Consider the following 23,092-nt stretch of genomic DNA (forward strand, 5'->3'; position numbering starts at 1 on the left):
TGCTTTCGTTTTATTCCTTCCCCCAACCCCCCCCCCCCCCCAGAAAAAAAAAAGGTTGTAAAATACCTCTTCAGAAGGATGCTATTAGCTTATATTAGGGAAAAATCAGTCCTTAGCTGGATGATTTAGTGTCTTACTGTTTTTTTCCAAAATATGAATCTTTTTAAATCCACTTAACTTTAGCACTTCATAGTGCTTTGAACATGTAAAGCAGTATATTACATTAATGAATCCTCAGCACCCTGCTGAGGTAGGTAAGTATTAATGCAGGGGTTCTCAAACTGAGGGTTGGGACCCCTGAAGGGGGTGACGAGATTATTACATGGGGAGGTCACGAGCTGTCAGCCTCCACCCCAAAGCCCACTTTGCCTCCAGCATTTATAATAGTGTTAAATACATTTAAAAGTGTTTTTAATTTATAAGCGGGGTTGCACTCGGAGGCTTGCTATGTGAAAGGGGTCACCAGTACAAAAGTTTGAGAACGACTGTATTGATGCATATTACGTGGATGAAGCATAAGATCTTTGTATCTGGAAACTCATAATACAAACCTGGTTTGTTCACAAGGTGCTTAGCTTTTGAGGCAAAGTGAACTCCATTTGAGACCAGGTATGAATACACTGCTGTTTTTACACTGTAACTAAACTTCATTGCTCCCCTTTGACGTGTGCACTGGAATGTAAGTCCTAACACTAAACTGAATGCCTTTGGGACTGTAACTGAAAACTTCCATCTCAAAGGCTTGATTTTTTTTTTTTTTTAAACAAATTATCCTGGCTTTAAGAACTCAGTTTGGGTTCTTCTAAAATCTGCTACACTTATGAACATATCATTTGTATTTCATATACCTATAACCAAATATCAGAATGTATTCTGACTAAATGATGGGTGTGTCCTATTTGTTTCTGATCTTACTAAGATCTTTCCACTAATTTAACTTTTATTCTGTATCATTAATTGATACTCTCTATTTTCATTCAGTGGCTTAATTTTAAATCCTTTCCATTAGTGAAAAACTGTTCATGATAAAACTACTGAAGTTTCAGTTTAGAAACCATTCTTATCATATTTTTGTTTTTCTTCCATTACTGCAGAGAATATGGCACTGAAAAAAAAAATATTCCTTCTGCTTATTCCCCACCTGAATTCATCATGAACCTTTGTCATTATAATTGCTTTCATAGTATTTCTGGAGCAACATTACATGCTTTGGGTTAATTTTGCACTCTTACTGGTTAGAACAAATCAATTGTTACTCTAACTGGCCAGAGCAATTAGCGTACAAAATTTCTGTACTGATGTCCAGATGTGGTTTTCATACCAGTTTTTTATTCTCTAGATCTTGTATTACAGATATTATAATAAAGGGTATCGAAATTTTTAATCTAGAAACAAGGCCATTAGGGAGCCTTCCTGTCCATCTGATTTATGTCAGACCCCTTCTAATTTGTTTGGATCTTTCCTTCAAAAATACCATGCACTGATGATCCATCAGTGTGCTGTGAGGCTAAGGCTGAGCTCTGACCCTAGAAAATACTCATAATGGTGTTTCTAGCCTTTCTGCTTGTTGTTCCTAGTCTTTTTAATTTTAGCTCTCTATGTAAATATAGATAATTCTTAGTTACGAACCTCAATTCAAATTGTGAAAAATTAAGAAAATAAAATCTCACTATTTGTATGTGTTTAACAGTCTTTAAGTGGAGATGGAATCTTGCAGCCCTGTCGTGAAAATCTGGGTGACAGCACACACAATTTTAGGGAAAGGAAATACTTAACTCGTCTATGTGCCCAGAATGCCATCTTCCTATTTTTCCCTCTGTTGTTAATTTGTTGTAGCCAGAATTATTTTTGGAACTCATTTTTACTCTTCATGCTTTAGTTGTCTTACCTAGAAAATTAATGCAAGTGCTTACTGAACTTTATATGAAATAGTTCTGATTTATTCCTTGTTTCCTAACTTTTAGATTATGCTTTTATCATAAATCCTTTACTATTGTTTGAACCTTGAACTGTCACTGCTGAGGTTACAATATTAGATAATTTATTATCTTCATTGTTGTATGCAGAGAAATCATTTGCAGACTAATCTATTAAAATAAGCTTTTTCACCCAAACAGTTTGAATGTGACACTTGCATTATGTTCTACAAACTACATTACATTAAGTGGCATAGTTTTTTCAGAGACATTTAAAGCTAAACATTTTTTAGAAAATGCATTCTTATAGTATTAAGATTCTATAATACAGTATTTGTTTTCCATGTAAAGTGCTCAATTCTCAAGAGTGAAATAACAGTGTTAATGATGTTTTTCAGCGGTGAATAGCAGAGTGCCCACTGGCTCCACTAGTTCCTCACACACTACGGAATCCCCTACACCCGAGCCCTGTACACAGACACCAAGCAATGTTGGCTCTCAGTCTGTGCTCCCCATGTATCCTTCGGTTGATATTGATGCACATGTAAGTAATTCAGCTTCAGATTTATCTGCTTTACACTGACTTGTTTTAAAATTTAAAATAAAATGTCAGTCTAGCAGTAATGTGTTTTTAAAAAGTTGACCGTGTTCTGTGCTAAAAACACTTCCCATTTACAAATGTCAACTTCTTTTTCTCCCCACCATGAAGACGGAGAGTAATCACGACACTGCACTGACCCTTGCATGTGCAGGAGGTCATGAAGAGCTTGTGTCTGTATTGATAGCACGAGGTGCCAATATTGAACACAGAGACAAGAAGGGTAAGCTACAAAAAAAAACCATACAATTTGAGCTCAAAGTTCATATTAAAATGGGGTTGAGTACTCCATTCATCTCAATGGGTGTTCATTTCCTCCCTCCAACCTCCACATCTGTGCTTGTGAGCCTGTGCTGTGCATGAAGCATGCCCATTCTCAGCTCCTCACTCTGGTCCCAGTACTCCGTGCTTCGAGCATGCCTACTGTGTTCCCCATCCAGAGGGGCAGGGCTTCTCTAGATGCCAGCTCACACACAGGTGTGTGCGGAAACAGGGCTCAGGCCCTATCCTCCCCAAAGGGCAGAGCATCCTCACATCCTGGTGCATGCACATAGAGTAGTTGGGAGAGCAGCTCAGAGTCTTCAGATCCCAGCTTTCATGTGGGGATCTTGCAGAGCCATTCAAACCCTCTGAGAAGTATTGGGGCCCCCAGATTCTTGTGCACACGTGCAAGAGAGGAGCATATAGGATTGACAGGCCCCCTTTCTCTGCTACAAATCTTCTCCCTTCCCTTACAACCTATCCTAATTTATGCCCCTTCCTTCATTCTCCCAGCCCCCACAACACCAGCATTGCTCCCACAAACCCATTCTCCTTCACTGCTCTGACCCCATTGTTCCATATTTCCCTAGCTGTGCACCAAAAAAAGTTACAAAAATCTAACAATATTATGAGCGCCTCATGTTAGTAAGCTGTTTATCGGGAACATGTGCCTTGATTATAAGCACACACAGGTCCCTTGTTCAGGAAACATGATTATATAATCCTAACTGTCTTTCATCTTCCCTCTGGTTAATCAATGCTAATTGATTGATCAGTGCTGGTTCACAGCTATCCAGTGTGGAAAAGTAGCAACATGCCCAGCTGCCATTATGGGTATCTGCACAGAGCGTGTGTAATGTATTATCTCTCAGAAAATAGTTAAAGCTCCTTCTAAATTAGCTGTACAAATTAATAGGTGCACATTTCCCAAAAATAAAAAAACAAAAACCAATCTCTTAACAGGGATGGCTAGTAGCAGTGTGCCACAGATCATTCTCAGCTTTCAACCAAGGGAAGGATTTGCATTCACAGTACATGAGGGTAGCTAAGATTGTGATTACAGCACGTCTCTTTGAACCAACAAATTTCCGTGACAGTGTGCTGGCTGCAAAACCTCTTGTTGAAGCTTGCTGCATGTGTGCATTTCAATTTTATTTGTCTCATGAATGTTTTTAGCATATACTGTTATAGGGAGCCAAACTCTTCCTTTAACATTTTTCAGTATTGCTCCCCCAAAAGCAGCAGTGAGTTTCATGCACTAAAGGTATAAGAATGTTGACTGAAATGTTTTGTCTTGGGGGCTGTATCTGAGGAACTCCTTGTTTAAATGACCCCAAATTTGGGCCACTAGCAGTGCCCACCCATCCCCATGGGGCACAGCAAGTTATAAGAAACTGAGTAAGAATGTGGACTTTAGAGCTCTTAGAAGAGTCAGCCTTCAAACAAAGCTCTTCTCAACCTCAATAATAGCAGCGTTGGCAATGTGCTATAATATAGTACCCTAAGACTCTATTGGGATATATTTGGAATTCATCATCTTGTCTGTGGATAGGGCCCTACCAAATTCATGGTCCATTTTGGTCCATGTCATGGTCATAGGATTTAAAAAATTGTAAATTTCGTTATTTCAGCTATTTAAATCTGAAATTTCACAGTGTTGTAATTGTAGGGTTCCTGACCCAAAAAGGATTGTGGAGGGGTTGCAGTATTGCTACCCTTCTGCGCTGCTGCTGGCGGTGGTGCTAGGCAGCTGAAGAGTGCGGCTGCTGGCCAGGAGTCCAGCTCTAAAGGCAGAGCTGCAGCCAGCATCAGCACAGAAGTATGGATGGCATGGTATGGTATTGGCACTCTTACTTCTGTGTTGCTGCTTGTAGAGCTGGGCCCTCACCCAGTAGCGACCACTCTCCAGCCGCCCAGCTCTGAAGGCGGCTGCACAGAAGTAAGGGTGACAATACCGTGACCCCCTAAAATAACCTTGCGACCCCCCCCGCAACTCCCTTTTGGGTCAGGACACCCAATTTGAGAACTTGTCTCCCCCTTGTGAAATCTCTATAGTATAAGGGAAGAGCACACAAAAGACCAACTTCAGTCTGAGACACGTTTTTCATGGCCGTGAATTTGGTAGGGCCCCATCTATGTATGATTATTCTGATATTTGAGCCAGGTATTTGTTGAATTAATTCATTCATACATACTTTCCTGCTTGCTATTAATTATATTTTGAGTTTTTCAGAGATGGTTCTAATTGTGATTCTTTTTGGATTAGGTTTTACACCACTTATTCTGGCTGCAACTGCTGGACATGTTGGTGTAGTGGAAATTCTTTTAGACAAAGGTGGAGATATAGAAGCACAGTCCGAGCGCACAAAGGACACTCCACTTTCACTGGCATGCTCTGGTGGACGCCAAGAGGTACAAATATCTTGCTTACTATTTCTTCTATGGGTTTTGAGTTGATGTGTAAATTACTGCAATCATTTCTTGTTCTTTACCCTTAAATTAACATTTTCATTTCTTAAGAAGAGTCTTTAAACTTCAGGAATTGGTAGCTGATTTTCGACCCTCTCTTGTCCCAGGAGAAGACAAGGGAATTAACTTTGCCTTGTTTATACAGCCCCACCATTGCAGCCCTTCACTACAGATTGGAGCCATGCTTCTATCCAATTTCCCTTGTAATATAGTCTGTGAAAATCCTCAACTGGATGGGGGAGGAAGAAGGCTATTAAGTAAGTCAGGGTACCGTGTCAGTCCTATCTTGCAGCTTCCCCCCTCCCATAGTAAGCGAAGAGGCATTCTTTGCGGTACTCCAACTCAGAGTGAGATCAGGACCAGTAATTAAACTTGTCTTACACATACACAGTCTTCCAGAACACTAACACTAGACTAGCAGTAATTTCCATTTTGACATGTAAGTAGATTCAATGTAGAGCTGACGCACAGAAGGTAGAACTACTTTTTAAGACAATTGAGTTTTTCACTTTTGCTTCTAAGATATTTAGTCTTACCTGCTTATGATGTAAAAGGCAGAGAAATTTGGAAGAAAATATGGGAAACTATAGTAGCACAAATGCGCACATGAAAAATGCCATGATTGCAGGAGATGATAAATGTAGTTATTGGCAAGAAAATGAGGAGACTTGTAAAGGGGAGGCATGAGTGGGAGAAATGCCCTTCCTCTGCCATTACCTCACCTTCCTTTAACTTTCATCATGATTTGGGCATACTTATATTTTTTGTTGGAAAGATTGTGCAACACAAACATAATCAAAATTGGTTTAGGATTCACTTTTTCATTCAAGCTGTGGGAGGCGCCACAAGGGAAACCTTCACAAACTTCAACTATATCAGACTTCCTAAGAACAGGATATGTCCTAAATCTCAGACCTCCATTCAGAGAAATAGATTCCCTTAACGGCTTTTAACTTCAGTTAAGTAAAGTAATCCTTTTGGAGGAAAAGTGCTGCATTGACACAACCCACACAAACTGTTTTATGAATAGGATTAACTGCTGGCTCTAAACAGTGAAGTAAAGTTAAAGATCCTACAGGGTAACCTCGTCACTCTCTAGCCTCCCTGCTGCCCATGGAAACTGTTAATACACTTAAAGTTTTGAACGTGTGTTAGCCATTATCCAGAAAGTAGCAGAAAATGGTTAAGGCCCAGTGTGCCTTTCACACTTCTTTCATGCTGTACATTTCAGGTAGTTGACTTGCTGCTGGCCCGGGGAGCAAATAAAGAGCATAGGAACGTGTCTGACTATACACCGCTAAGCCTTGCTGCATCTGGGGGATATGTCAACATCATTAAGATCCTGCTTAATGCTGGAGCAGAAATTAATTCAAGGTAACATACTCTCCATGTTGTAGACAAACTGCAGTGTTGGACAGATGTTCCACCATTGGTTTTCTATCAAGGCATAAATTGGAGCTTGGAGTGCTTTCAAATCTCCCTGTTAAGTTTGCACTGTTGAAATATTATGCTTTTTCTGAATGGATACCTTTAGGGAAGCTGCTATTGGTGATCTCCTGCCACCAAAAAAAAAAAAAAAAAAAGCCCTAAGTGTTTAGGTTGCTCTTGTGCCTGCATTAGTGTGACATATGACCCTGTGTACATACTCCTTTTCTCCATATTGGGATCTAGCACTTTGTTTCCAGTTGAAGTAAATAAGGGAACCAACCAAAGCTCACAGTGGAGCACATGTTCTTTTGAAGCTTTTATATTTCAGGGGCTCTGAGGCCCATAAAAGGAAGAACTTAAAATACACAGATTTGTTGTCTGTTAAGCAACCTGTGTTCACGTATTGTAGGAAAGTTAACCCATTTTGTATCATCAAAATAGGTTGAAATGTGGACTTGTGTAGTTTCTTTCTGATTTAGATGCAGACCCTGTTAACTTTTTATTATTTAAATGGCTTAGAATTTGTATAAATATATACTTTAGCAAAACCTATTTCTTCTAAAAGAGAACACGTTCTCTTAGTAGGTTTTAAACTGCAAATTTCCCATATCCTGCTGGTTTTCAATAATCTGTTTTGAATTACTAATATTTTAGCTCAGTATGTATATACTTTACTGTAAAATGTTGATGTACTTGCGTTCCAAGAGGATTCATCTAGTTCTGTGATCTGTAGTTAATTATTTTCTCTCTCTTTAGGACTGGGAGTAAGCTAGGCATTTCTCCTCTGATGTTGGCTGCTATGAATGGCCATGTACCTGCAGTGAAACTCTTGCTTGATATGGGTTCTGATATTAACGCGCAAATTGAGACCAATAGAAATACAGCCCTCACCCTGGCCTGTTTTCAGGGCCGAGCAGAGGTGGTCAGTCTCCTATTGGATAGGAAAGCCAATGTTGAACATAGGGCTAAGGTAAGCAAACAGACTAGCTTTCTCTTCAGATTTATTTCGGGCAAGTGGATCTCTTTGATTTGTCAGCTTCCTTGAAGTTTCTCTGTTAATATAAATCTTTGAGCTCATTTGCTGATGTCTACTTCACTGATTTAAAAGCAATCCCATAGAATTGATGGCAATGTATTTGATCAATCTTGTTCAAAGCATCTCAAAATGTTCTTTAAGAAATCTCTACTGCTCACAAGGAACTGAAAAGCATAACACTTTACCAAGACCTCATTATTCTTAGCCTGGAAATCAGCACATTCAAAACATTTATAAAAAAAAGCTAGTGTGCTAAAGATAATACCCAGTCTATGTTCCAGCTTCTGTCAGAGTATCAAACTTTTTTTCATAAACTGTGAAATACTCATTACATGTGAAAAACAAATTTGATTCCTTACTAATGGCATTCATCTACTTTTTCCAAAACAGTTAATGTATACTTTCTGAATGGGAAGCAAAATAGGTCCTGACTACTTTTGGTCTTTAAAGATCATGAGATTATAAATGTCAAGGTTAACATGACTAATGTTCATTAACTGAACACATGGGAATAGTCCGTAAAGCAGAAAAGGAATGTAATATTTTTTTATATTTTGACAATGATGCACAGATACAGCTTGCTATTATATGCACTCTACAAAAATGGTTTAGATTAAGCCTTTCATCTCTTGTAGGTGAAAACTGTGGTCTTAATATAGAACCAATGGTTTAAATACTGAGAGTTCCTGTTTCTAGGACATTCTGTGGGCCCCATTCTTCGGTACACTGGAACAGTTTTGTGCCTCGTTCCTGTCACAAAGCAGTCCAAAAGGCAACGTAGGCTGACACTTGGATTTCACCAGCACAGGGGAATTTTTGGTAAACCCTAGAGCTGCAGCTTTAGTACCTTCTGTGCCCCCTTTCCTAGCTGCTTGTGCTGGAAATGTGATTGGGAAAAGGGGGTGTCGCCAGCGTTCTCTTGTGCCAAGCTTCTGCAATAACCACTTGGGGATGTTGGCAACTGGTCTAAATTAGAACATCCTGAGCTCGGAACTCTACTGGTACCAGGACAGCCCCAGTGCCAAAGGGAATCCAAAGGTGGCATGGAGCCACTTGTTTGACCCCCTTCTGTGCTGAATGCTCCCTGTTTGCATTTGGACCTATATTTCCCTCCATTTTAAGGGATACTTTTGTTAATTGCGAGCTTTTGCTGTTAGGATTAATATCTGATGGGGTTTTGTCATCCATTTGTCTGGTCCACTGTAAAGCCTAAAGCCAAGTTATTAAAAAAAGTTTGCCTGGAGTCAGACTCCTAAATCCATAAATAAGAGGCCTGTTTTTTTAAGTGCTGAAACCTTTGAAGGCACACCCAGACTATATTTTGCATCAATTGCATATTTTATAACTTGGGTTTGTTTTTTTTTTCAAACAGACTGGTCTGACCCCTTTGATGGAAGCTGCTTCTGGAGGGTATGCAGAGGTTGGAAGAGTTCTCCTTGATAAAGGAGCAGATGTCAATGCTCCACCTGTGCCTTCCTCAAGAGATACAGCTTTAACAATTGCAGCAGACAAAGGCCATTACAAGTTCTGTGAGCTCCTGATTAATCGGTGGGTTATTTCTTATTTCATCAGTAACGCACTTGTTCCGTCATAGAGTCCCTCTGTGGATAGAATCTCAAAGATGAAGAATAGAGCTTAAATTCTGTGTTTAAATAATTGCTTGACTCAGATTTAGAGATTAACATAGATGGGAGAGATAAGTCCAAAGCTCTGTTTTACTCTATGCATTTAAGTGTCTTTTTAGTTTATGCTAAAACTTAAATAGCAAAGGATTTCCCAGCATAAGTTTTTAGTTTTTCAGCTCGCCACTGAAGGTTTGTCAGTGATGGAAAATACAAACTTAAGTGCAGTTTGAACATCCATATTTTTTTAGGTTTCATAGTAGCAGCCGTGTTAGTCTGTATTCGCAAAAAGAAAAGGAGTACTTGTGGCACCTTAGAGACTAACAAATTTATTAGAGCATAAGCTTTCGTGAGCTACAGCTCACTATATTTTTTTTTAGTAACCTTTTCTATAAGTCAGACGTGTGCCCTGTGACCTACATTTGTCTTTTTAGGGGAGCACATATTGATGTTCGTAACAAGAAAGGAAACACACCACTCTGGTTGGCAGCTAATGGTGGTCACTTTGATGTAGTGCAATTACTTGTGCAGGCAGGAGCTGATGTGGATGCGGCAGATAACCGGAAAATTACACCTCTTATGTCAGCATTTCGTAAGGTAAGTTAATAAGGCAAACTTTGATCTCATGTTTCAGCACTGAATAGTTTCAGAAACCATTTTAAATTGAAATGGGTAGTCTTGAAAGTGTCAGGAATAAAACACATTTTTAAGGTAAGTATATGCTGAAGAGTTTAAATCGCTGTTTCAATAAAGGGCTAAAATATGGCTCAACACACCTGCCTTTTGAGGGGTGACCTGCTTCAGTTTTGTGTATTCATCAGAGCACACTCCCCAATGCAGACTCAGTGGCCAGCATGCTTCTTGAGCAGTGGGACCCTGCATTCCAGATGCCTTAGACCCTGGTACCAGTACCACAGCCCTCCCAAGTGCCTAGTAGCTTAGACATGTTACCCCAGAGTTCACCTGGCTATGGGAGCTCTGGTTTCTTGTTAAACTCTTCCAGAAAAACATGGCAGGAAAGCAAGGAGGAACACAAGCTTAGCAAAAGAATTGCTTAAGCACAGGTAATTTACTCCTAACACTTCACAGTAGAGAGTTGCAAGTCTTTCACAACTAACACTCAAACTTGAATGCAGTTGCCCTCGGGCTGATCTCACCCTGTCTGATAGTCCTGGATTTGGTAAGCATCCATAGGCTAGGCATACCTTTCCTCCTCCTTAGCCAGGTGGTCTTGGATGTGGTGGTGGTCACCCCTTTGACTCAGAGAAACACTCCTTTTTCTATACGTCAGCCATGTGTGCCCAGGCGCTAACTTTCCAAAGTGCTCAACCCCCGACTCTGCCCGAGGCCCCAGCTCCACTTCACCCCTTCCCCCAAGGCCCCACCCCCGCCTCTTCCTGCCCCTACTCCACCCGTGCCCAGCTTCTTCCTACCCAGTTCCACCCTCTGCCCAGAGTGCCATGTCCTCACTTCTCCCCCCGCCCAGCCTCTGCGTGCCGCAAAACAGCTGATTGCGGCAGGTGGGAGGTGCGGGGAGATGCTGATCCACAGGGCCTGCCGGCGGGTGGGGGTGGGAGGGCATGGAGGGAAGCTGCTGGGGGGGCTACCAGTGGGTGCTCAGCACCCACCATTTTTCCCCCATGAGTACTCCAGCTCCGGAGTACCCACGAAGTCACCACCTATGTCCCTCTTTTTCCCCATTTGCTTCAGACGGGAGTTCCAGGCTCCAGCCCCCTCCCCTTCAGCTTCTGTGTAGAGACAAATTCAAAGTCAATGGCCCTGTTAGTGGGAAACCCATTGTTGTAGTATGGGAGAGTCATTCAATGCTGCTGGCCCTAGATTGCTCTGTCATAGCTTCTCAAGCATAATCTTTCCTCTAGGTATTAAGCCCCTTTTACAAATTGGAGGCAGTGTGACTCTGGACAGAACACTGAACTGGGACTCAGGAGACCTCCAGTTCTATTTTCACTCAGGCATCGACCTGGACAAGTCATTTCAATGGAGTGCTGCAGTTTCCCCATCCATAAAATGGGGCTAAGAGTGCCTGCCTCCTTTGTAAATTGTTTTGAGATCTTCTAATGAGAAGTGTGTTATAAGAGTTAAGTGATATTCTTATTTATTAATCCACAAAGGAGGCTTCAACACAAAGTAGAGCCCCGATGCAAAACAGAATACATAGTTTGACACAGACGCATCCCCCATGCTCTCAAAAATTGAGCTTATTAAATTTAAAAAAAAAAAAAATCTCTCCCAACGTGTCTTGTCCTTTATCTTTTAGACTGGAAGCTATTTGGGGAAGGGACTATCTTTGCTTCTGTTTTGTACACCACTAACCTCATTCATTGTCAGTACTTTACAAATACTAATAGATGTTTTGGTACTTCACAACATTTTATTTTAAATTACCATTTCAGATGTTAGCTTTATAACTGTCATGCAGTTAAAATTGCCATCCGCTCACTTTCGTATTTATAGGACACTATAATTTTATTTTATTTTATTTTACAGGGTCATGTGAAAGTAGTTCAATACCTTGTGAAAGAAGTTAACCAGTTTCCTTCAGACATCGAGTGCATGCGATATATAGCAACCATAACTGACAAGGTGAGTTTAACTGACTTTTTGAGAGTTGACTTAGTGCTTTAAGGATATTTAAAAATATGTAGGTGACCATACCCAGGTCTTAACAAGTTTATATAAAATTGAAATCACACGTTTTGAATGTTAATAACGTTGTTTCAGATTAAAAGTTTGGTGCCCAAATGGTAGATCCAAGGCCATTTAAAGACTGAATGGATAATTGAGCTTTATTACTACCATGTGAAACTTTCTCTTTCCACTATTCGTTATGTGGCCTTTGTCTTACCCAGAGCACCACCAGCTGCTTCTTTCTGAGCATATGTAAAATGCCTATTTTTAAATTCTGGAGCTAAAAAATATCTTTATGGAATCTTAAAATTCATGTATAAATGTAACAAGAATAAAATACAAAATTATTTCAGTTTTTATACAGCAACTTATCTTTCCATCATGGGTTCATCACTATTTTAATCTGATTTAAAAAAAAAAATGTTAACAAATCTAGTTATAGAAAAATGAAAAACTTTCAAAAGTCAGGTTACAGCCAACTATTCTGTCATTCTGTATCAAAGTGAGTCATATGTAACTTAGTTATTCTTCCTTCTACTTCAGAACAGTAGAGAATTAAGGGGAAAGGCCAATAGCAAAACTTCTTTAATTCAATTTTATTCTTGGTTTTTAGGACAGTTTTTTAAATACTAAAGTAATGAAGGAACAGGGACCAAATTAACATGAATTTATTCCTAATTTTAAAAACACTTCATACCTATTAGAGGAACTTTTCAGATGTTCATGAAACTTTATTCCTCCCAGTTTGGGTAACGTGCTTCCTTTATTGCAAAACTATCTTTTTAAAAAAAGCTACTTTACAAATGTTAGCACTCTGTATCTTAGCATATTGGAGTATCATAGAATCATAGAATATCAGGGTTGGAAGGGACCTCAGGAGATCATCTAGTCCAACCCTCTGCTCAAAGCAGGATCAATCTCCAACTAAATCATCTCAGCCAGGGCTTTGTCAAGCCTGACCTTAAAAACCTCAAAGGAAGGAGATTCAACCACCTCCCTAGGTAACGCAATCCAGTGCTTCACCACCCTCCTAGTGAAAAAGTTTTTCCTAATATCCAACCTAAACCTCCCCCACTGCAACTTGAGACCATTACTCCTTGTTCTGTCATCTGGTACCACTGAGAACAGTCTAGATCCATCCTCTTTGGAATCCCCTTTCAGATAGTTGAAAGAACCTATCAAATCCCCCCTCATTCTTCTCTTCCGCAGACTAAACAATCCCAGTTCCCTCAGCCTCTCCTCATATGTCGCAAAAAGAAAAGGAGTACTTGTGGCACCTTAGAGACTAACAAATTTATTAGAGCATAAGCTTTCGTGAGCTACAGCTCACTTGTAGCTCACGAAAGCTTATGCTCTAATAAATTTTAGTCTCTAAGGTGCCACAAGTACTCCTTTTCTTTTTGCGAATACAGACCAACACGGCTGCTACTCTGAAACTCCTCATAAGTCGTGTGTTCCAATCCCCTAATCATTTTTGTTGCCCTCCGCTGGACACTTTCCAATTTTTCCACATCCTTCTTGTAGTGTGGGGCCCAAAACTGGACACAGTACTCCAGATGAGGCCTCACCAAAGTCGAATAGAGGGGAACGATCACGTCCCTCGATCTGCTGGCAATGCCCCTACTTATACAGCTCAAAATGCTGTTAGCCTTCTTGGCAACAAGGGCACACTGTTGACTCATATCCAGCTTCTCGTCCACTGTAACCCCTAGATCCTTTTCTGCAGAACTGCTACCTAACCATTCGGTCCCTAGTCTGTAGCAAAGGGATTCTTGGGGATGGGATTCTTCAGTCCTAAGTGCAGGACTCTGCACTTGTCTTTGTTGAACCTCATCAGATTTCTCTTGGCCCAATCCTCTAATGTGTCTAGGTCCCTCTGTATCCTATCCCTACCCTCCAGCATATCTACCACTCCTCTCAGTTTAGTGCATTTGCAAACTTGCTGAGAGTGCAATCCATGCCATCCTCCAGATCGTTAATGAAGATATTGAACAAAACTGGCCCCAGGACTGAGCGTTGGGGCACTCCGCTTGATACCAGCTGCCAACTAGACATGCAGCCGTTGATCGCTACCCGTTGAGCCTGAATATCTAGCCAGCTTTCTATCCTCCTTATAGTCCATTCATTCAGCCCATACTACTTTAACTTGCTGGCAAGTTAGTTGTATGTTTGGCTCACTGGTACTTCTAATCATACCCTTTAAGAGCAAGCTGCAATAATTAACTTCAGATTTTCAGGATTGTTTTAATAAAATAACTCTTATTCTTCAGGAACTACTGAAGAAGTGTCACCAGTGTGTGGAGACAATTGTGAAGGCTAAAGACCAGCAAGCTGCAGAAGCAAATAAGAACGCAAGTATCCTGCTGAAGGAGCTTGACCTGGAGAAGGTGAGTGGCGAAATCTGTCATCTTGGGTTAGTTCTTGGCCACTGCATCTGCATATGGCAACTTTTTCTTTCAGATGTGTGTAAGCTTACAGGTTTTCCCTACTTCAAATTTGTAACTGCTACAAAATATAAATTAATGATCTTTTTAAATATAAGAGGAGGATTGGGGAATATGTCAGTAAATAGGTAATTAACCCAAAAGGTGGTTTATAGAAACCCCTTTGGTTGTACTGATTTTTTTTTTTCACCCAACTTTGGCTTTTTTGGGCCCCGAGAATTTTTCAGGCAGGGACCAGGGGGCCTGGCAGCCAAGACCACCTGACCTCTATGGCAGCAGGCCTGCAGGGAGCAGAAGGATGCACACCCTGAATGCTGGCCCCCCTCCTTATCCCTGCCCTTCAGCACTGCTCCAGGACTGAGCTCAGGAGGGGCTGTGGCCAGCAGGGGGAGGTCAGTATTCACAGGTGCAGAACTTCCACTCTCCTCCTGACCCCCCACTCCCCTCCAGCCCTTCAATTGGCTCATCCGCTTCCTCTGCACAGTGGGGAGTAAGAAGGGCAGGGAGCTGGAAGGCTTCTTCAGCTGCTATGTAGTGAGTTCCTCTGCATGCTGTGAGGACCAGACACCCACCAAGCCACTGTTGCCCTTTGTTTCTTGTTTTTACGATTATTACCATTTCTAAAAAAATGTTGACTATACACCGATAAATTCCCATTAAATTAACAAAAAAAAGTAAAAACCAAATTAAAGTGTCTTATTTACATGTCACAATTCAGTGGATTTGGCATCTCTGCCTGGCTGCAGCTAGAGTATACTACAATGATGAAATATTCCATTTTTCATTCATTGCCTGTGTGAATCTCCATTATAGAAGGTGCATGTGCCCCAAGTGCACAAGCTCAGCTCTGTTTGAATAGTAGTGTCTCTCTTGGGGCTGCAGTGTGCAACCTGGATGTTCTTGCACTCCTACTTCAGAATATCCAATGCTGTACAGCCCCACCCACCATCCAGCCCTTCTGACCTCCATAGGCAACAAGTTGGAACTCGTTTGTGTCCATTATTACCCCCACTAGTTCCTTTTAGGAAATTTTAGGCTTGTTACTTTTTTGGTTAATTAAGCTGTTTGCCAGCATTTTGCATTACTCTGTACTTTAGTTGGATGCAGAATGTGAAAGCATGAGGAAAGTGTCTTCAGTTAATATATATAAAACAGTATCAGCTTGTTCTGTGACTTATCTTAAAGCAGACCTTTGAGCTGTCAGATAATTTTGACCAATTAAATTTGTTAGTTATTTTTCACTTCATCTGCTAACTTACAGTTTAGTGTTGTTGGTACTAACTGCCTCATTGTACCCAAGAAGTAACTGCGTTTCAGCAGCTGATAACATGATAGCTATATGTAGCACATAAAGTACTTTGTGAGCCTTCTGAGTGAAAGATGTTACGGTTGCTGCTGAAATTCTTTCACTAGCTCAGGTTTTTCAGCAATTTTTTGCAATTTAGTCTGAGATAATGCAAGATTACAATGACATCACATTAAAATATATACTAAATTTGTTTTAACACACCTCTATCATTCTGGTTGCATGCAGCTTGGTGACTGATTTTTTTACTTTTTTCCTTGATAAGCCTTATTTTGAAAACTGCAGTTCCATCTAGTCCGCTACTTCTATTTAATTTCTGTTCATTCTGCTATCATCATGGCTTTCTGCATAATGATTCAGGTCATAACAGAATTTTTCTTGATTATCTACCCCTCAGACATTTTTTCCATTGAAGCCCTGAATTTGTAAACATAAGAGAATATTAATCTTTGGTATTAATGCATGGTAGAACTACATATTCATGCTTTTCCCATAGTCAAGAGAAGAGAGCAGAAAACAGGCTCTTGCAGCTAAGAGAGAAAAGAGAAAGGAAAAGAGAAAGAAGAAGAAAGAGGAGCAAAAAAGAAAACAAGAGGAAGATGAGGAAAACAAACCTAAGGAAACTTTAGAGCTGCAAGAAGATGATGATGAAGAGGAGAATGATGATGAAGGTGAAGAATATCTAATTTTTTTACTATTCTGTGGCGGGAAAGCACTTGTTGGATTGTATAAAAGTTTCTAAATCCTTCTTGGTGAAAAGCTATTTTAGGTGCCATTGTTTTCTTCATACTGGAAAGGAGGAGCAGTTAGTCAATAGGTTTATTCACTCTGAATATTCTTCCTACATATCTGCAAGAACTCAATGTAGAAAATAAACATTTAAAATGTTTAAGAAAGTATTATTCTTGGGGGAATTCTGCGCTACTGCAAATGTGCAGAATTTATGTCCCCTGCAGATTTCTTTGCTTCCCTGCAGAAAAATGACTTTCTGACAGGAAAGTAAAGGGAAGGCCAAGAGCGATCATGTGCTCCTCCACAGCAGTGCAGGCACATTGTTTCAGGCACTAGGAGCATCCAGCAGGGGCTGGGAATGCCCTGGTGGCTCCTAATCTGTGCTGGATTCCGCTGTTAATCCTGGCTGGGCTGGAGAGGATGGGACTTGCTCTTCCTCTGCAAGAAGTGGCCAGGGCCAGGCTTATGGCAGAGTCAAAACCACCTCCAGAAACCACCTCCAGCTGCAGGAAGTTCTGCATGTGTGACCCCCCCCCCACCCGTCCTGCCCCTATCACTCCTCAGCCACAGGGCTCACTGTGTGGGCAGCTCTCCTCTGTGCATTCAACCCCCCCCCCCCAAGTTTCACCGTCTGCATCCAGAGGTGACGCCCCGATGAGCCCCCTTCACCTAGACACCTACCCACTGAACCCCAACTAGCTGCACCCAGACTCCCACCCTGACCAGCCCCACCCCTCTATACCTGGACCACCCCCAACGAGCCCCACTTCCCCAGCACCCAGACCCCCCCACCCCAACGAGCCCCCATCCCCAGACCCTCACACACACCCAGAAACTCCCATCCCGCTGAGCCTCAACCTCTGCATCCAGAACCCCAATGCCTTCACCCAGACCCCCCCACCGAGCCCCAACCACCTTCACCTGAACCCCACAACAAGCCCCTGTGCATCCAGATCCCCCCGCATAGACTCCTGCCTTGAGCCACTTGCACCCACGTTGCCCCATACAGAATCCTCTTACCCCCACACCTGAATCCCCCACACGCTAAGCCATTCCACACTTGGATCCTGCTGGGCTGAGCCTACTTGCCCACACCTCATGCACCTGGCACAGAGGGACAGGGCCGCAGGGTGTTTCTGGGGCAGGCCCAGCCCTTGTGCTGTGTCAGCATCAGGAGCAACCTCACCACCAAGTCTGTGTCCCCAGGTGGGTGGCTACAGGGTGATCTCCGATCTCCATGCAGCTAGTGGCATGTGCTTCCCCACTGCCATGCCAGAGCCTCCACGTTTAGTTACTGACAAATAAAATTTGTAGAATTTTACAATATTGTGCACAGAATTTTTTTTACACAGAATTCCCTCAAGAGTAAAGTATATTCTGCCATTGTTAAACGCTTTCCACTATGAAAATGCACATCTGTACTAATGATAGAATGGAGATTTTTGTATGTGTAGTGTGTGTACATGTCTCAAATTTTATATTTTTGAGGAAGTCTTAATGGCAGGCTGACTATATCAATTGGTTCTGTCTACAATGCTCACTATGGCAGGAATAGTGTTGGTGTACAAAGCAAAAATCATGGAAGTATAGCTTTTAAAATTTTAGGCTTTTTAGGCATTGTTTTGTACCCTAAATAACTTATTTTGGGATTTTAGTGCAGATTTTGGTGCTTGTTCTGTGCTAATCATGAAAGATTTGAGCAGGAATGATCTTTTTAAAATGTGACTTGACTTAGATTTTTAAAATATCTAATTTCCCCTCAGGGAGAGTGAAATATTTCATCCTTGAAGAAATGAAAGCTCTTCCTGAGTTTAATTGTCTGGCCTTTTATGTGACTACAGTGTTTCAGAGCTCCTACTCTGCATTAGTTTCCTATGCAACTCTGATCATTCTCAGTGAAACTAGTTCTGTTGTTACCATCGTATCCCCACAACCACATTCAAATCTAGGATTTTTTAAATCACTAGAATGGCTGAATTCCTTACTCTAGTGACAGCTAACACAAATGTAACTTTGGTTGTAATTTTCTTAACAAGTAAGACTTTTTATATTAAATGTTTTATGTTGTATATTGACTTTTTTCCCCCAGTGGAGCAAGAAGTTCCTATAGAGCCTCCGAGCGCAACCACTACAACTACAATTGGAATCTCTGCAACATCAGCTACTTTCACAAATGTCTTCGGGAAAAAGAGAGCCAATGTGGTAACAACCCCTAGCACGAATAGAAAAAATAAAAAGAACAAAACGAAGGACACTCCTCAACATGTGCAGATAATTTTGCCAGATCAGCATATATCTCTAGCACAGCAAAAAGCAGATAAAAACAAGATAAACGGAGAGCCAAGAGGTGGTGGTGCAGGTGGGAATAGCGATTCTGATAACCTGGATAGCACAGATTGCAATAGCGAGAGTAGCAGTGGAGGTAAAAGCCAGGAGTTGAACTTCACTATGGATACAAACCCTTCTGGTGATAGGGGATATGCCTCATTACTGCTCCCTTCTCAGGAAGAAAAGACAAGCACCTCAGCTTCAAAAATACAAACAAGGTGAGTCTTCAGTTTCTCTACCCTACCCTCTCATGACTGCTGCTTGGTCTATGCCATTGTGAATCTGTTTACTGCTGCTTAGATTTTATAGAATCTGGACAATCTCCTCACCTTGTGGTGCTGGGATCCAGTAATTCTGCTTTGTTTAGTTTTGATTCTGGACCAGTTGGACTTGACTGAAAGTCAAAACAATCCAATTGCTCCTCAGTAGCCTGTGTAAAATAAGTTGGAGGCTCAGTCCAGTTCTTGTGAACATGTTAACCACACAAAATACACTAATTGGCATTGACTGGCACTCATATTGCAAGGAGTACTTGTGGCACCTTAGAGACTAACAAATTTATTAGAGCATAAGCTTTCGTGAGCTACAGCTCACTTCATCGGATGCATCCGATGAAGTGAGCTGTAGCTCACGAAAGCTTATGCTCTAATAAATTTGTTAGTCTCTAAGGTGCCACAAGTACTCCTTTTCTTTTTGCGAATACAGACTAACACGGCTGCTACTCTGAAACTCATATTGCAGAAGCTGTGGTCTAAATAGGGGCATTGAGAACTGTTTTAACTGATAGTTTTGTCTAACCTCTTATTTATGCTCTGCAACTACTTTAACTACTTCTATTTTATAGTCTGTAATCAATACATCTCTGTTCCCAGACTTGAAGGTGAAGCTAATCCCAATTCATTATCAGCAAGTTATAAATCTGTGTCCCTGCCTCTGAACTCTCCAAACATAAAGCTGAACCTCACTAGTCCAAAAAGAGGTCAGAAAAGAGAAGAAGGCTGGAAAGAAGTGGTTAGAAGGTAATGGGTTTTAATTCCGTGTATTCAAATTATGTATAGACTTTTTGATTTATAAACTGTGTACTTACACAGAACATTCAGCAGTGTTAGCCTGACTGTAATGATTTATAAAAGCCCTTCTTCCTTTGTGCTCGCAGTGCTTTGCAAACAAATGACAATCATTATGGGTGGTAATTACAATTCGAAAAGCCAAACATGGAATCAGTATTTTACAGTAGGAGTGGGATCCTTCCCAGTGCCTGATACTAATCAGAAGGAAACACCTGGGGGCAGGGGGAGTTTGTTCTAGCTCTTCTTTAAGTGGCGAGGAATAAGCCAACGCTCCATTGGTAATAAAGGAATTCAGCAGCAAAAGCTCTGTCACACTTCAGTTTCACATGGGATCCCTCAAAGGTTAGTGGGTGTCGATGCAGATCCACAGGGAGGTGGACAACGGACTGAGACATGGTGCTTATTATGTTGACCCACATTCTGACTGCTGATTCTGCTCCAGCTCATTCATGATCCTAAAATAGACTTAGGAGCTTGGTTATATAGTTCAAGAGCTTTGGTTTCTGAAATGGCATCTTCCTCCTCTTCCTCGAAAATGTACATAATTTTGTTACATTGGGTGGCTTGTGGCCTTATTTTAGTCATTCGTTCTGTCTATATGTAGCTGGAAATTGTTTAAATTTTCTACCTTTTTTTTACTCACTTTGTTGAAGTGAGATAAACATGAAAACGTAAATCCTAAATTTTTGCATTTAGCCCTGACTTAGCGTCTCACATTCTGAAATGAAGGATTTTGACTCAATGTCCTTTTTAGAGCATCTTTTACCTTGTGTACATGGAACACTGTTTTAGAGAGGACTTGAAGTTTGAGTTATGGGGAAACTGTCTTTTTTTAGCAAATGAAAAATCTATGCAATTAATATCTAAGATAAATTCTTACCTCATCAGTTCACACCAATTAAAATGTGCGATTTTCCCCTACTTTGGTGATTGTGTATGTTCATAAATATTGTTCCCTTTTATGAGATGTGTATGATAGTCATAGATTTTTCCTTCCCCTCCCAAATTTGTTGAGTTGTGAAGGCATGAAACTGTTAAAAAGCAGATAGCTGCCTTTACCAGGGCTGCACACGGACCCAGTGGTGAGCTGGAGCCAGTTCGCACCGGTTCGCACAAACCTGTTAAATTTTGAACCAGTTTTAGAACTGGTTGGTAAAAATTGTTACGGCTCCCTGAGCTTCCGGCCAGGGAGGTTCCCCCAGCACTTCCCCCCTCTCGCAGAGCCTCAGCATACTGCACTGCCGGCACCAGCGCTCTGGACCACTCCTGGGCAGCTCTGCAGCTCCTGCCGCTTTGAGCGGCATAGTAAGGGGGTAGGGCTGCGAGCTCCAGCGGGCTGCGCAGCATCCGTACATGCTGCCCTGAGCAGCATGGTAAGGGGGCCGGGGCTGGGAGGAAGGGTTGGATAAGGGGCAGGGAGTAGTTGGAGGGGGCAGAGATTCTAGTGGGGCGGTCAGGGAATGAGGGGGGGTTGGGAAGTGTGGGAGTTCCGGGGGGGAGGGAGGGTCTGTTGGGCAGGGCCGGTGCAACCACTAGGCAGACTAGTCAGCTGCCTAGGGCACCAAGTGGTTGGGGGTGCCAAAAAGTGGTGCCCCCCAAATTTTTTTAAACAGTGGAGCACAAGGCTGCCACTGCTCCTTGCCTCCCAGCTCCAGAGGGGCTGTTGGTGGTGCAGCCAGTCCCTCCCCCCAGGGGAGCAGCTGGTGGCTGAGCAGGGAAGGGGAGGATCTAGCGCTAGCCGCTGTGCTGCCTTCCCTGTGCTGCAGGCCAAGTCGGGTTGCCCCTGGGGCTCTCAGTGGCAGCTACTGCTATGAGCCCCGGGGCTAGCGGGGAGCCCAGCTCAGCCCGCAGCGTGGGGGGACTGGCTGCCTGTGCCGCCATTGAGAGCCCTAGGGGTGGCAGGGAGCCCAGCTTAGCCCGCGGTGCGGGGAAGAAGGCGCAGCTGCCCTCTGCTCTTCAGGCAGAGAAGCTGGGTGTCTACTTCGCCTGCAAAGTACCTACCCGAGCGGACAGGCCCACAGAGCACCGGGGGGGATGGGCAGGTCCAGTCCCTGGCCTGGGGAATGGTGTATGTGGGAGCAACCCAGGCACCCCTCCCCCAGCCAGGGCTAACCCCTGCCCCAACAACCCACTTTTGCCTCTGGGCAACCTCCACTCGGCAACCCCTCCTGCCAGCCATGGTCACCTTCACCCCTGCATCAACCTCGGGACCCCACCCACCCACCTGCCGTCTCCCTCCTGTCCATTCCTCCCTGCCGCAAACCCCTCCCTGCCACCTTCACCCCCCTGCAACAACCCCCTGGCGCATACACACCCCTGCCTGCCAGCCCCTTGCAACAACCCCCGCCTGCCCACTTCTCCCTTGTGCTACTCCCTCCCTGCAACGAGCCCCTTTTGCCTCTGTGCAATCTGTTCCCTGCCACTACACCCCCGCCCCGTCCACTTCTTGGCACATCCCTTAAATCGGAACATTTTATAGGGAACCGGTTGTTAAGATTTTGGTAGCTATCACTGCACAGACCCCACTATTGATCCTGAAGCTGCTACACCTCTCCAGATAGGTCTCTTAAGTCTCCTAGTTTAGTCATTTGCTTTACTTTTACTGTGTTTGGTATGATGTTTCTGTAGGAGCTGCTGGGTTCTAGAAATTTCTTCCTAAAATGGTGGATTTTGATAACCCTAAGAACTCAAGATTTGTTTAATAAGGAATGTGCTCACAAAATGTCTACCCTGGGCCAGAATTTGCTGTGCCCTGCCCTCAGTAGCAGAGCATGCATATAGTCTAAGAGCCTTTTAACAACCCACGTGTCCTTTTCAAAGTAACTAGGTGTTGCACATGTTTATTACCTCCTAAAGCCTATCCCACAATCTGGCTGCTGAATCTTGCCCACATGCTCAGGGTTCAGATGATCGCCATATTTGGGGTCGGGAAGGAATTTTTCTCCAGGGCAGATTGGAAGAAGCCCTGGAGGTTTTTCGCCTTCCTCTGTAGCATGGGGCACGAGTCACTTGCTGGAGGATTCTCTGCTCCTTGAAGTCTTTAAACCATGATTTGAGGACTTCAATAGCTCAGACATAGGTGAGAGGTTTATCGCAGAAGTGTGTGGGTGAGATTCTGTGGTCTGCATTGTGCAGGAGGTCAGACTAGATGATCATAAGGGTCCCTTCTGACCTTAATATCTATGAATTCCAAGACCAAGAACTATTCTAACTCCCACTCTCTCAAAGCACCC

General features: G+C 42.5%; 1 protein-coding gene across 12 annotated transcripts in view; it reads left to right on the top strand.

Annotated features, from left to right (window-relative positions):
- LOC119860605 (ankyrin repeat and KH domain-containing protein 1) overlaps positions 1-23,092 on the top strand; it is a 202,930-nt gene that overhangs the window by 161,064 nt on the left and 18,774 nt on the right. For all 12 annotated transcript variants that reach the window (XM_038414521.2, XM_038414522.2, XM_043520457.1 and 9 more), the window contains 12 exons: positions 2,315-2,460; positions 2,626-2,737; positions 5,042-5,187; positions 6,476-6,618; positions 7,429-7,642; positions 9,081-9,256; positions 9,765-9,927; positions 11,839-11,934; positions 14,250-14,366; positions 16,226-16,400; positions 18,551-19,007; positions 19,662-19,808. In XM_038414521.2, coding sequence (XP_038270449.1) covers positions 2,315-2,460; positions 2,626-2,737; positions 5,042-5,187; positions 6,476-6,618; positions 7,429-7,642; positions 9,081-9,256; positions 9,765-9,927; positions 11,839-11,934; positions 14,250-14,366; positions 16,226-16,400; positions 18,551-19,007; positions 19,662-19,808 — 2,092 coding nt within the window. The remainder of the gene's footprint in view (positions 1-2,314; positions 2,461-2,625; positions 2,738-5,041; positions 5,188-6,475; positions 6,619-7,428; positions 7,643-9,080; positions 9,257-9,764; positions 9,928-11,838; positions 11,935-14,249; positions 14,367-16,225; positions 16,401-18,550; positions 19,008-19,661; positions 19,809-23,092) is intronic.

This window comes from Dermochelys coriacea, chromosome 8 (genome assembly GCF_009764565.3).
Source record: "Dermochelys coriacea isolate rDerCor1 chromosome 8, rDerCor1.pri.v4, whole genome shotgun sequence".
Taxonomy (NCBI): domain Eukaryota; kingdom Metazoa; phylum Chordata; order Testudines; family Dermochelyidae; genus Dermochelys; species Dermochelys coriacea.